This window comes from Pristis pectinata, chromosome 29 (genome assembly GCF_009764475.1).
Source record: "Pristis pectinata isolate sPriPec2 chromosome 29, sPriPec2.1.pri, whole genome shotgun sequence".
In the NCBI taxonomy this organism is placed as follows: Eukaryota; Metazoa; Chordata; class Chondrichthyes; order Rhinopristiformes; family Pristidae; genus Pristis; species Pristis pectinata.
The window spans coordinates 18,263,358-18,278,081 of NC_067433.1; the positions used below are offsets into that span (position 1 = coordinate 18,263,358).

Below are 14,724 nucleotides of genomic sequence, written 5' to 3' on the forward strand. Positions count from 1 at the left end.
CAGCCTCCCCTCCTTGGATTCTGTCTTTACCTCTCGCTGCCTTGGCGAAGCAGACAACATAATTAAAGACCCCACCCACCCGGGTCATTCTCTCTTCTCTCCTCTTCCATCAGGTAGAAGACATAGGAGCCTGAGAGCATGTATCACCAGGCTCAAGGACAGCTTCTACCCCACTGTGAGCAACAGCAGAATCAGAGTTTTTGCTGTAAGCCAGACCACCTTGGCAGACGATGTGGTTTCTTCATTCAAGGGCAGCAGGGATAAATTATAGACCAGTCCAACCTCAGTGGTGGGGAAATTATTGGAAAACATTCTGAGGGACAAGATTAATCTACACTTGGAAAGGCTGGGATTGATCAGGGATAGTCAGCATGGATTTGTTAGTGGGAGATCTCATCTAATTTAATTGAGTTTCTGAAGCAGTAAGTAAATAAATTGATGAAGGCAGTGTGGTTGATGTAGTCTACATGACAAGGTCCCACATGGAAGGCTGGTCAAAAATAGGAGGGACCATGGGATCCAAGGCATGTTCACATATTGGATCCAAAATTGGCTTGGTAATAGGAGACAGAGGGTTTGGTGGGAGATTGCTTTTGTTATTGGAAGCCGGTGACCTGTGGTGTACCACAGGGATCATGCTGGGACTCCTGGTGCTTGTTACATACACTGACGACTTCGATGTAGGGGGTATGATTAGTAAGCTTGCAGATGACATGAAAGTCAGGGGAGTTGTTGATGGCAAGGAAGATGGTCTTAAGCTGCAGATGGCAGATAGGATCTAATCCTGATAAGTGTGACGTGACATTGTGGAGGTGGGGGTCTAATAACGGGAGGATACATACCATAAACGGTCGGACCCTAGGGAGTATACAGGAAGGAACAAAGGGACCTTGCTGTACGTCCAAGGTTCCCTGAGAAAGTTGAGGAAGGCATGCTCGCCTTCATTAGCTAGGGCAAAGAAAATACTAAGTGCCGGGAGGCATTGGTACAGCTTTATAAAGCTTTATTTAGGCCATGGCTGGAATATTGTGTACAGTTCTGGTCACCACACAGGGGCAGATGCAGAGGGGATTCCCCAGGAAGTTGCCTGAAATGGAACATTTCAGTTATGAGGAAAGACTGCACAGACTGGGCTTGTTTTCCCTGGATCAGAGGTTGAGGGAGGACCTGACAGGGGTGTACAAAATTACGAGGGGCATAGATAGGATAGATAGTAGGAAACTTTTCCAGAGGACAGAGGTGTCCATGATCAGAGGGCAGACATTTAAGTTGAGGAATAAGAGATTTGGGGAGGATCTGAGAAAGAACTTTTTAAACCCAGAGGAGGAGGTGAAGGCAGAGACTCTCACAACATTTAAGAAGTGTGAGACAAGTACTTGAATTGCCAAGGCACAGAAGGATATGAACCAAGTGCTGGGCAATGAGATTAGTATTATAGGTACTTGATGGTCAGCAGAGACAAGGTGGGCTGAAGGGCCTTTTTTTCTATGCCATATGACTCTATGACTCTGAGGAAGATCCCAAGATTCCAGTCATTTGGAAGACAAGATAACGCAAGCTCATCAAATTAGCCTCAGCACCAGTTGTCTCAGAAGGTACAAGATCATAGCCTCTTGACTACATCTCCACTGCACCATGCTGGTGAGGTGTGCAAGGACCAAGATAAGATTTGGACTGTGATGCCTTCAGTAGCTAAACATTTACACCCATTCCCATTGAAAATGCTGCCTTTACTGTACCAGACCTCCAGGAGAGTACAAGCGCTCTGTGGAAAACTATCAGAAGCCAACTACCTCCATAATTATGGCAGTGGAAGCAGTGAGTGGGGAGAGGAGGAAGGTGAGGACACAACAGGAGCAGAAGGAAGAAACAGCATCAATGGATCATCAGTCTGCAAACTAGACCATGGATCCAGAGACGTGGGATTGAACCTGCTATTCTGGAATTTTCAAGAAGCCTTAGTCTCAGTAACAGTGACCACAAACTGTTGTAAAACCTATCTGGTTCACTGATATCCTTCAGAGAAGGAACTCTGCCAACCTTCCCCAGACCCAGCCATGTGGTCGCTTGATTAGGGATGGGCAATAAATGCTGGCATTGCCAGTGACATCACAACCCACGAATGGGTAAAAATGACCCAATGCGACGGCAACTTGTATTTCTATAGCACCTTTAACATTCTAATTACCCCAACACTCTTCAGTATGGAGGTTATCAGGGTAGCTTGGTCAAAGGGGTGGATTTTAAGCAGCATCTCAAAGAAAAGAAGAGGCAGAGTGTTGGGGGTGGGGGTTAATTCCAGAGGCTGGGACCCAAGCAGTTGAAGTGGCAACACAGCTAGACAGGGAAGCCATTTGGCACGCTTGCCTTCATCAGTCAGGGTATCGAGTACAAGAGTTGGGAACTCATGTTAGCTGTAGGAAGGATGTGATTAAGCTGGAAAGGGTGCAAGAAAAGATTCACAAGGATGTTACCGGGACTGGAGGACTTGAGTTATAAGGAGACACTGGATAGGCTAGGACTTCTTTCCCTGGAGCGAAGGAGGCTGAGGGGTGACCTTATAGGGGTTCATAAAATCATGAGGGGCATCGATAAGGTAGATGATCACACTCTTTTTCCCAGGGTAGGGGAGTCTAAAACTTGAAGATATATATTTAAGGTGAGAGGGGAAAGATTTAAAGGGGACCTGAGGGGCACTTTTTTTTCCACACAGGGTGGTGGGGATATGAAACGAGCTGCCAGAGGAAGTGGTCGAGGCAGGTACAATAACAACATTTAAAAGACATTTAGACAGGTACATGGATAGGAAAGGTTTAGAGGGATATGGGCCAAATGCAGGCAAATGGGACTCGCCCAAGCAGACAAGTTGGTTGGCATGGACGAGTTGGGCCGAAGGGCCTGCTTCTGTGTTGTGTAACTCCATGACTCTAGATGGGTGTCGGAGTGGAGAGATGGGAATCTGGGATGAACAAGCGGCGAGAATTGAAGCACAAAAATCTAAGAGGATTACAGAAGTGGAGGAGATTCATCTCCCGCACGACATTCCCTCAGAATCAGGCACATATATAGACCACCTTTGTAGGGAAGGCATATGTTAATGATGAGATTCAGCATTGCCTTCAGTGCCTTTGGCCCTCTACAGAAGAAAGATTTTCTAGATCAAACCCAGTACAAAACTCATGGTCCATTGAGGAGCAGTGGTCCCTGCCCTCCTGTATGCTTCTGGGACTACTTACAGCAGGCACCACTGGAGAGGTACCACCAATGCTGTCACAACATGTTCCAAGCAAAGCAACATCTGTGTCCACTCAAAGGCCAGTGTCCCAGCATCAAGGCTCTGAAAACACTCATCACCTCCATCGGGCAGAGCACATCATGCCCGACTACCTGGCGGACAGAGGAAAAGGTTCAAGGATATCCTCAAAGCCTCCTTAAAGAAAGGCAACATCCCCACTGACTCCAGGGAATCTCTGGCCCATGGCCACTCAGAGGTCATTGGAAGTATCAAAGTGGAGGTGGTTGCCTTTTTGAAAGATCAGGGAACTGAGAGAGCGATGGGGAATTGGCACAGAAGAGGAGACGAGGAGGTAGATCAACCATTTTGAATGGCGGGGCAGATTTGAGGGGCTGTGGCCTACTGCTCCTGTTTCCTTGGGCTCTTGTGGAGAATGAACATTTGGGGACACACAGCGGTCTTGTGTAGATGACAGAAGGTGCATGGCACCTCACAAACTGTCCACCCTCCTGCCCCATGTGTGGCAGGGTCTGCAGGTTCAGTACAAGTCTGCACAATCAATAGTGGTCATCATGCAACCATATACAATGCGCTGAATTGACTGCGAGGCACTCTGCGAACACCACTGGGACGACGAGGGCCACTGTATGAACGCACAGCTGGTACCTGAGGGAGGAACTCTCGGCAGCGACCGAGCAGCAGGATGAGACGGCGCAGTGGCGCTCCAAGGTGGTGCGGCCGAACAGGGAAGGATGCAGGTTCTTTCTTCCCCTGCAGACTCTGAGAGAGGCAGCTCGCTGATCGCTGGCGCCCTGTCCTGGGAGACCCGTCCTGTCCCTGCAACGAGAGAGGAGAAGTCTCAGCAGGGCCAGGTGACTCGGGTCAGCCCTGGTGACACACCCAGGCAGAGCGCTGTGCCAGAGAAACAGAAACTCGGAAAGTCTGAGAGATAGTAACAGGCCCTTCGGCCCACTGTGTCTGTGGCCACTTCCCCTCTCTGCTGGTTGAAACAAGATGGGGGCACCTCAAAGGTTAATGGATAATGACTCTTCCCCTCTCACCAAAAGCAAAGTCTGAAGTAACGCAGTGTTCTGCAGGACGTTGAGCCAAGACGATCTGTGTGCCATGGTTATACTTGGAACCACAAAGAGCCTGTAATATAGTTGCAAAAACCTGTCACACCCTCTCCTAACAAATGGTTGGCAGAGACTGTTAACAAAGGCACAGTACTGCAGGATCCAGGGAACAGGAGTGTTCAAAATGCTCAGCAGATAACACAAGAACACAAGAAAATCGGAGCAGGAGTAGGCCACTCGGCCCCTCAGTCCTACCCTGTCATTCAATACGATCATGGCTGATCTACGCTGGCCTTAACTCCTCTTCTGTGCCAGTTCCCCATCACTCTCAATTCCTCGATCTTTCAAATATTTATTTACCTCCCACCTTAAATATATCCAATGATCCGGCCTCCCCCACCCTCAGGGGCAGAGAATTCCAGAGATTCCCTCAAAGGAATTTCTACACACCTCAAATTTAAATGACCAGCCACTTTTCTTGTAGCTACATCCCCTCGCTCGTGACTCTCCCAACAGTGGAAATGGACAACTTTTACCCGATTAAGCCCCCTTAGGATCTTAAATATTTGAATCAGGTCACTCTTCATTCTTCTAGGAATACAGACCCAAACTGTCCAGCCTCTCTTGATGGGACAACCCCCTCATTCCAGGAATTATCCTGGTGAATCCCCCTTGGACTGTCTCCAATGGTACTCTGTCCGTTTTTAAATAAGGGGACCCAAGCTGGGCACTGTATCCCAGACAAGGAGGTGGTCACTCAGTGTCTGGAGCCCATTCTGCCTCTCACTGTGATCACGGCTGATCCTCCAATCTCAAGGCCACTTCCCTGCCCCTTTCTACAGAAACCAACCATCTACTGATCACAGCTCTGGATACACTCAGTATTTGAACACCCAAGCTCTCTGGGGAAGAGAATCCCAAACAATCACACCACATCCCTTCATTACAGTGCTAGATACCTCAATATACCTTCAAGGTTTAGGGGTAACTGCATCAGCCCTGACAAATTAGAACATAGAACAGTACAGCACAGAACAGGACCTTCGGTCCACAATGTTGTGCCGACATACCTAATCCCTCCTACCTACAGAATGCCCATCTCCCTCCATTTTCCTCTCATTCATGTGCCCATCCAAGCCCCTCTGAAAAGCCCCCAATGAATTTGCCTCCACCACCCTATCAGGCAACGCATTCCAGGCATCCACCACTCTCTCAGTAAAAAACTTACCCCTCATGTCTCTTCTGAACCTACCCCCTCTCACCTTAAATGCATACCCTCTGGTATTGTATCGCTCAATAATGGGAAAAAGATATTACTTGTCCGCCATATCTATCTATACTCCTCATAATTTTATACACTTCCAACAGATCACCCCTCAGCCTCTGCCGCTCCAGAGAAAAGAGCCCAAGTTTGTCCAGCCTTTCCTGATAGCACATGCCCTCTAATCCAGGCAACATCCTAGTAAACCTCCTCTGGATCCTCTCTAAAGCCTCAACATCCTTCCTATAGTGAGGTGACCAGAACTGCATGCAATACTCTAAATGCTGCCTAACCAGAGTTCTATAGAGATGCATCATAACTTCTGTTCTCCAAGAGTTTGATTTGTTTCCATTGGGAAACAATTGTAGAGAATCTGAGCCAAAACTTCAGGTCAATGATCGATCTCCTGAACCAGCTGAAGCTCCGCATTTGATTACAACTTGTTAATTCTCAAACTTCTCCCCATTCTAACGGAAGGTCATTGACCTGAACCATGAACCCTATTTCCCTCTTCACAGACATCAAGTGTCTCCAGGATTTCCTATTTTTATTCAGAGGAGCAGATAATAGTTAACAATGAAAGAGCAACTCTCATTGAGAGTGGAGAGGCAGTGGGACAGAGCACTACCCAGAACGTAAAGCATCTTGCCAACACCGTCCCTTCCAAAGTTAGAAGATATTGAATGCCTTTTCTTATCAAAACTAGGACTCCCCCAACTTCTACCCATGTGTTGTAGGGGTAGGAATGGAGAGGGTTAATAACTAGTAAAATAGGATGCAGCTTGTGCCGATGTGGTAACAGGGAACCACTGATAAGGCTCAACAATAGAGAGATGAGATGCAGCTGTAACTGCACCAAGGTACAGAGGCTTTATGATTACGGTATGGCATGCCACTATTGTTGTGGCCGTAACTTAGATTTGCTGTTAACTAAGTTTGACTTATGGATTTATTCTGTAACCAAAACCTAGTCTTCTGTGTAATGGCATAATCAGAGAAATGTAACAATCAAAACTTAGTTAATTAAGTTCTCTGTGTAATCACGTATGCGGAGAAGTGTACAAGCCTGTCCCAAAATTGTGTTTGGGTAGATCACCTTTGTCTGGTCTCCTGGTGCACAGCAATTTCAATAAACCGCCCGTTGTTTGTACACCAACTCCGTGTTGCCTTTCTCATTCGCTCCTACACCATGCCCGGGACATCCTGGCTGAACCCCTCTGGGCTGGCTCAGTGGACTGAAATCACCACTCACAGGGCTGTGAGAGTCCATGGTCTTCATTCTACTACCACCCACCAAATGGCAGAAGGGATTACCTGACCACAGTTAGTACTTCATCCAGTTATACAGAACAGTCAAAAGGGCAACCGTGCAAGGTCTAAAGCAGATTACAGACAGAAAAAAAACACAATGTACTGCAGATGGTGGAGATAGAGTCATGGAGAGAAACAGGCCCTTCTGCCCATTGAGTCTGCACCAACCATCAACCACCTATTTACACACTCATCCCACTTTCATTTTCCCCACATAAGATCTTTATTAGTCACATGTAGATCGAAACACACAGTGAAATGCATCTTTTGCGTACAGTGTACTGGGGCAGCCCACAAGTGTCGCCACGCTTCCGGCGCCAACACAGCACGCCCACAACTTCCTAACCCGTACGTCTTTGGAATGTGGGAGGAAACCGGAGCACCCGGAGGAAACCCACGCAGACACGGGGAGAACGTACAAACTCCTTACAGACAGCGGTCGGAATTGAACCTGGATCGCCGGTGCTGTAAAGCGTTACTCTAACTGCTACTCCCCACCCCAAAACCACCAACCCCCCCCCCCCAAATTCTACCACTCACGTGTAAAGTAGGGGCAATTTACAGTGGCCTCTTAACCTACCAACCCGCACATGTTTGAGACGTGGGAGGAAACCAGAGCACCCGGGGGACACCCGCCCGGTCACAGGGAGAACCTGCAAACTCCACACAGACAGCACCCGAGGTCGGGATTGAACCCGGGTCTCTGGCGCTGTAAGGCGGCGGCTTTACCAACTGTGCAATAAAAACAGAAAACTACAGAATCACCTTGCTGGAGATATTCCCTTTGTCCTATCCATTTCTCCCTCGCCCCCTGTGCATCTTAAAACTAACTTGTTTTCTCACATGCCCAGTTCTGACAGAAGGTCTCAGACCTGAAGCATAACTCTGTTTCTCTCTCCACAGATGCCGCCATGTGCTTTCCATGCCAGAGCTTATGCTTCCTCAACTCTCCTCCAGTTGCATCTCCCTCCTCTCTGTCTCTTTACCCCCTTTTCTCTCATAGACTCATCTACTTTCATCTTCAAAGCATCTAAGCAACTTGCCTCAAACACTCGTGTTAGAATGCCCCACAATCTTCTCTCAAAGAAAATTTGAATTCACTATTGGACAAATCTTCTAACAATTAGTTCATTTATTACCCCACAATTCCATCCTGTACTCTTATCGCTGAATAAGCAAACAACTTGCGTCGATAGGGCGCCTTTAACATCAGAAAACATCCCAAGGTTAGTCACTGGGGCAAGATCAGATAAAACATAAACCCTGGCTTTCCATCCAACCGTGAAGTTTAGAACAACTTTCGGCACACAAGGAGGCCATTCTGCCCACAGTGCTCATGCTGGGAACATTCCATAATCTCCTTCCAAGAACGAGCTGCACCATTAACGTCTGTAAGAACTGAGATAAGCACAAGTTTTTTTTCACAGAGTGAATCTTTGGAAGTTTCTACCTCAGAGGGTTGTAGAGCCTCAGTCATCGAGTTCATTCAGAAGAGAAACTGATGGCTTTCTGAGTTATAAAGGAATGAAGTGAAAGGGCAATAGTGCAGCAAAATGGTGCTGCGGTTGATCAGCTGTGATCTTGTTCTCCCATTTAGTCTTTGCTGGTCTACTTGAGACGTCAGAGTGGAACTGGTCTCTCAAAGGTTGTTGTTAGAGGTGCCTGTATATAATATGCTGCCATATACATTTCCCAGCCAGGGCAGAGCTCCTGCAATAACTATCTGACCCTTCCCCCTCACGTAGCCCTCCATTTCTTTATCATTCATGTGTCTATCTAAGAGTCTCTCAAATATGCTTATGTTCCAAAGCCTCTTCACCAGGCACAAAAAGGAACGTGAAGAGTACTCCATTTCCCTGCTAGTCCTGTCCTCCCTGCGAAAGGAGCTGAATAATTCCTGGCATCCGCTGATGCACTGCTTCATTCATGAACCTCTGACCTCTCACATAAACCCACTTGTTAGGAATGTTTATCGCAATGCCGTCACAGAGAGTTCTCTCTGCTGGGAATGTGACCCGAGGGACCTTTTTCCACTCCTGCCCAATGAGATTAGGCCATCACTTTGCCGCTTACACTGACTGAAGGTCACAGTCTCCGGCGGGGTGAAGGGAAATCATTAACCTCTTTTTCCGTGGGTGGTCAAAAAGACCACCTGCCCTCAGTTACTCTGTGGATAAACAGTCACGGCACCATCTCCCCCATAAATCCCCCCATCCCTCAAACCCCCTTCCTTCCTCTGAGGAAGGAGATTGATAATTCCACAGATTCATCACCCTAATCCATTCCCAGTGCAGGATAACCGAGAGTCATTAAATCGTTAATCAGTGTTGAATGGGGGGAAAGAGAGAACGTGGAGGTTCTGTGCCATGCTCCTACACACCCCTGCTCCAGAGCTGATCCTCGGGAAAAGAGAAACAGCACAATCTATGGAATTCAAGGCAATGCAGGAAGACCATTTGGCCCATCACATCCATGTCAGCCTACAAAGAGCGACTGAGGCCAAACATACATAATCCTCATCTAAGTGCTGTTAATTGTGATAAGGGTTCCTGCCTCCACTATCCTTTCAGACTGTGGGTTCCAAAACCGAGCACCCTCCTGGGTGAAAACATTTCCCTCCTCTAATCTGTAAAGTAATGGGCAGAAATGATTAGAGGGAGCATCAAAAAAAAATTCATTATAGCTTCAGCAAGATAGAACATGAATGATAGAAAAATAGGGGGCTATGTGGGAGGGAAGGGTTAGATAGATCTTAGAGCAGGGTAAAATGTCGGCACAACATTGTGGGCCGAAGGGACTGCATTGTGCTGTAGTGTTCTATGTTCTAGCAAGTGGGGTAACAGAAGAAGAACCAAAATGTACTCTCAGTCCTCCTGGCAGTAACCACAGCCCCTCTCTCGAGCTTGACACACTGCCCACTCCATCAGCACTATTATCCCTCTCATGGCCCTTTCAAAGGCCACCCTTTCATGGAAGGTGAGGCGGGCGGGGGGGGGGGGGGGGGGGCTGGCAAGTGATAGGTAGAACAAGGTGAGAAGGGAGATGATGGGCAGGTGGAGCCAAGTAGAGGGAAAGTGGGGTTGGGAGACAGCGGCTGGTGGGCGATGGGTAGAGACGGGTTAGGAGAGAAATAAAATGGGGGCAGGTGGATGGAACCAGGTGGAGTCAGAGGCGGAGGCTTGAGGCAGGAGGTGATAAGCGGAGACACGAGCCTGCAGTTGCTGGAATCTGATAAGGAAAGTGTAAAGTGGAACCAGATAAGGAGGCAGGGCGGAGTTTAGAAATAGGAAAGTATTGTTACAATTGTACGTCACGTTGGTGAGGTCACACCTGGAGTACTGTGCGTAGTTCTGGTCTCCTTACTTAATAAATGATATTCTGGCATTGAAGGCAGTCCAAAAGAGGTTCACTTGGCTACTTCCTGGGAAGAGAGGGTTGCCCAGTCATGACGACGTAAAAAATTTAGATCAACATTCCCTGGAGTTCAGAAGAATGAAGACTGATCTTATTAAAACATATCAGATCCTTAAGGGGTATGACTCTGTAGATGTTGAAATGGGGACAGAGATACAAGATTAGGGGGCAGTCACTTAAAACTGAGGCGGGTAGGAACAACTTCTCGCAGTGCGTGTTGAATCTCTGGAACTGTCTACCCCAGAGGGTTGTGAGGTTGGATTACTGGTATTAGTGTTGGTTTATTATTGTCACTTGTACCGAGGTACAGTGAAAAACTTGTCTTGCATACCGACCGTACAGGTCAATTCATTACGCAGTGCAGTTACATTGAGTGAGGGTATTTAAAGAGGAGGTAGATAAATTTTTGTAAGACCAGGGAATCAAAAGTGTTGGCAGAGAAGAGGCCTGGCACAGATCAGCCATAATTGTATTGAATGACAGGACAGGTTTGAGGGGCCGAGTGGTCTGCTGCTGTTATGTTCTTCCTCAGCGTTGCTTTATTCAAATACCAGACCCATCCCCACCCACTGTCCTCCTCAATTATTGCTCTTCCTTTCGCACTCTAATAAAATGGCACAAATGTGACCCAGGACAACAAATTGGCCAGACCAAACAGACGATGTTCACAGGCTGAAAATATAAGTTCTTGTTGCAAGAAGACATTTTTAAAAAAAAGGTTGCCGAGAGAAAGCTTTCACAAACGCCTGATCATTAGACAGATTCAAGAACACTAAGAAAGAGTCTGTTTGTCCTTTCAAGTTGTTGTGAAAGCCCAAGGGTTTAACTTGTGATCGTGGCTTGGCGAAGGCACTCCACACTTAGGATCACATTACTGCCAGTTCTTTTTCACCTTGAATGTCACTAAGAGTTTTGCATCTATTTTAGCTCTTCGTTAGCACATTCAGCCCATGGGAACCATGCTAACTCCCAGGCGACAATCCCATCAGTCCCAATCCCTTTTTCCCCTGTAGCCCTCCTCTCCCACATCCCCATCCATTCCCCCCTTGGTTCTTTTGTCACGCACTTACATTAGAACATAGAACAGTACTGCACAGTGCGGGTCCTTCGGCCCACAATGTTGTACCGACCTATATAAACACCTATTCCCTGATCAATCTAACTCTTCCCTCCTACACAGCCCATAACCTTCCATTTTACTTATTTCCATGTGCCATTAACTAGGGGTAATTCAAGTGGCCAATTAACCTACCAGCATGTCTTTCAAGAACAAAGAGTTTCTTCTGCTGTTGCATTGGGCCATGCTCTTCGACCACTTGACCTGGATGACGGAGCTGGCAGGGAGTCAACGTTCACCTTCAGTTACCCCAGTCCCCCTGAAGCGAGGCTTTCCTGGTGCCTGGAGACTCCCAGCTCCGAAAGTGGTGTTTTAAAATCTTTACTCCATTTTTCCCCAAATTCCTTGATAATTCAATGGCCTGTTCAAAGTGTAGTTGATAGGGTCTGAATATCCTCGGCTCACAGTTGGAAAGGGTTAACCACATCTGCCGTCATGGCACTGAACAACAATAACCTTCATCCCTCCTCAAACCCAGTGCCAAGTCAATGAGAGGCCAATGTCACCATACAGATACCACAGGCTTGGCACTTGTCACTCAGCAGGATTACCTTACAAAATAGATAAACCTTATCAGTAATCTAAACAGACCCCGGTATGCAGGTGACTGAGCCAGACTGGGTCCAAACTCTGACCTCAGGCACTGGGAATTCTGCACTGACAAATTGTTACCCATGAGTAAATGTACAAATGGCCTGTGTTTGCACAAACTGTGTCTGCAGAAATTTTTTCATCCAAATATTTGTTGTGAAATGAAGTATTTTTGTACTTGGGTCTGCCCACTGCATTTTGCTGCAAAGCTCTGTTCTGCCTATGCCTCATGCTGTTGCAACTATCACCAGTGGCAGGGGTTCCTATTGATCACCCGGCTTAGTCAAAGCAAGTCTATGCGCAGCGCATTTGCAGTAGCCCTCACAACACAACACACCATTTTCTCGTCAAATAATACAGGGGATAATTAGATTCTCAAAGTGGGCTGTGCACGTAAAGAGGGTAATGGCAAAGTAGCCTGAGGCAATGTCTCAACCCCTGGGAAATATTAGGCCCATACAGTTATTACATAGCTTCCATCACTGCCATGGATGTTGGGACATTCCGACCTCCATAAAAACCATTCACTTTTACTTTCCTTAGAAACGTAGAACAGTACAGCACAGAACAGGCCCTTTAGCCCACAATGTTGTGCCGACATAGCTAATCCCTCCTACCTACAGAATGTCCATATCCCTCCATTTTCCTCTCATTCATGTGCCCATCCAAGCTCTTAAAAGTGTCCAAGGAATTTGCCTCCACCACCCTATCAGGCAACGCATTCCAGACATCCAACACTCTCTCAGTAAAACACTTACCCCTCACATCTCTTCTGAACCCACCCCCTCTCACCTTAAATGCATGCCCTCTGGTATTGAATCGCTCAATAACGGGAAAAAGATATTGCTTGTCCACCCGATCTATGCCCCTCATAATTTTATACACTTCCAACAGATCACCCCTCAGCCTCTGCCGCTCCAGAGGAAAGAGCCCAAGTTTGTCCAGCCTCTCCTGATAGCTAAATCTACGTGTGTGGGGGGGGGGGGGGGGGGGGGGGGGAGGGGACTCCAATGGCCAGGAGGTGACTCTCCCTCCTGCCAAATGCAGTGTTGCTGAACAGCCCTGGAATTTCCCAGACGGACTCATCCAATAAAGTGAATCGGGCTGAAAACGATTGGCCATTCTCACACGATCACCACTGCCGAGCTACACGGCACAAGCAGGTCCCTGTCACGGGGAGTGGGAGCTAGAACCATTCCATCCAAGAGGAAGGGTTAATGAAGACTCAATGAAAATACATTACAAGAGCAAGTACCAGCTTTCCACTATAATTGGGCTGAAGTTCACTTTGTTGTTAATACCGATATATTCCCATTAGTCAATGGGACACATCTGAGAAAGGGCACCACCACCGGGAAGTTGCCCTCCAAGCCACACATCATCCTGACTTGGAAATATATCGCCGTTCTTTCACCGTCGCTGGGTCAAAATCCAGGAACACCCTCCCTAACAGCGCTGTGGGTGTACCCACACCTGGAAAGCTGCAGAGGTTCAAGAAGGCAGCTCACCACCACCTTCTCAAGGGCAACTAGGGATGGGCAATTAAATGCTGACTCAGCCTGCGAAGACCACATCCATGGAATGAAAAAACTGCTGTCACCATGAAGAAACTCCTGCCAACTCATTGCCCAAGTCCACACAGCAGGGACCAAGCTGAGTGCCAGAAAGTGCATCAGCCCAACTCTCTAGGCCTGAAACCCAATTCACATCATTCATGAGCAGGCCCAGTTTCTGAATACACAGCTGTAGACTCAAGTGGGACTGGTCTTGGGTCAACAGCAAGCAGCAGCATCAAGGGGGGAGAAGGCGAAGCGGGGGCCGAGCTTTGCAATGTTTGAAACAAGACGGAGACAGAAAGTTGATGGCACTGATCAACCGCAGTGCCCAGCGTATATTGATCAGTGACTCCCAGCTCTCCCTCTTAACATTAACCAAGCGCACATAACTTTCTCAAAAATAAATGCCACTGTACAACAGTCACGCACAATTGCAGCAATTCTATGCCCCGCTCAACCTAGCAAACGACAATAAAACAGAGTGGCCCTCTGAGTGAAATAAAACTATAACCAGTGACTCTAGTCCAAAGGTGTTTGGACGACTTACATGCTCGCCTTCTGCTTTAAGGGTCTCGCTCCTCCCTTCTGCTGATTCTGAGAGTGCGACCCTCCCATTCTGAAACTTTTCTCAGCGGCCGCTGCGCTGTCTGTGACATTGAGGCAGTTCCGTGCACCGCTGCAGTCTGACTGCAGCCTCCCGCATTGATTGCTCGGGATCCCGGCTGCTGAAGCCCTGCCAGATCCCTGTCCAATCACACACCCCTCCAAGTCAACGCCGCACACAGCTGGGCAGGCAAGCGCACAGGGGCTTAGAAATCACTTGGTAGGGAGCAGCAGGGAGTCCGGGTGATGGCAAAACGGGCACTTGTCCCCCACAGGATTCTGCAGCACATCCCGGGGTCCCCGATTCCCCCTCCCCGGGAGGATGTCCACTTTGAAAATGATGTGATTTCTTCCGCGGCTCCGCCTCCTGGCTCTCCCAGAGAGAAGCGAGCCGCATCCCAGCTGATGACGGGGTGAATCGGGTCACCGGGTGCCTTTGACTGCGTGGAATGATAACTGTCTCTTCCCTGTGTCTCAGGTGACAGCACTGCGCCGTCCTCGCCTGTCGCTGCACGTCGAAGGCTGCTGTCCTGCCAAGGGACAGGTCTGATGAATTAACT

The 14,724-nt window shown here is 48.0% G+C and overlaps 1 protein-coding gene across 4 annotated transcripts in view; it reads right to left on the minus strand.

Moving 5' to 3' along the window:
• Positions 1-14,506, minus strand: part of tacc1 (transforming, acidic coiled-coil containing protein 1) — a 164,185-nt gene extending 149,679 nt beyond the window's left edge. For 2 of the 4 annotated variants that reach the window (XM_052040797.1, XM_052040796.1), the window contains exon 1: positions 14,109-14,498. In XM_052040797.1, the coding sequence (XP_051896757.1) occupies positions 14,109-14,176 (68 nt within the window). In that variant the 5' untranslated portion in view covers positions 14,177-14,498. Of the gene's footprint in view, positions 1-3,901; positions 4,073-14,108 lie in introns of all 4 variants that reach the window. The other 2 variants (XM_052040791.1, XM_052040792.1) reach the window with 2 other exon arrangements.
• Positions 14,507-14,724: the final 218 nt, after the last annotated feature.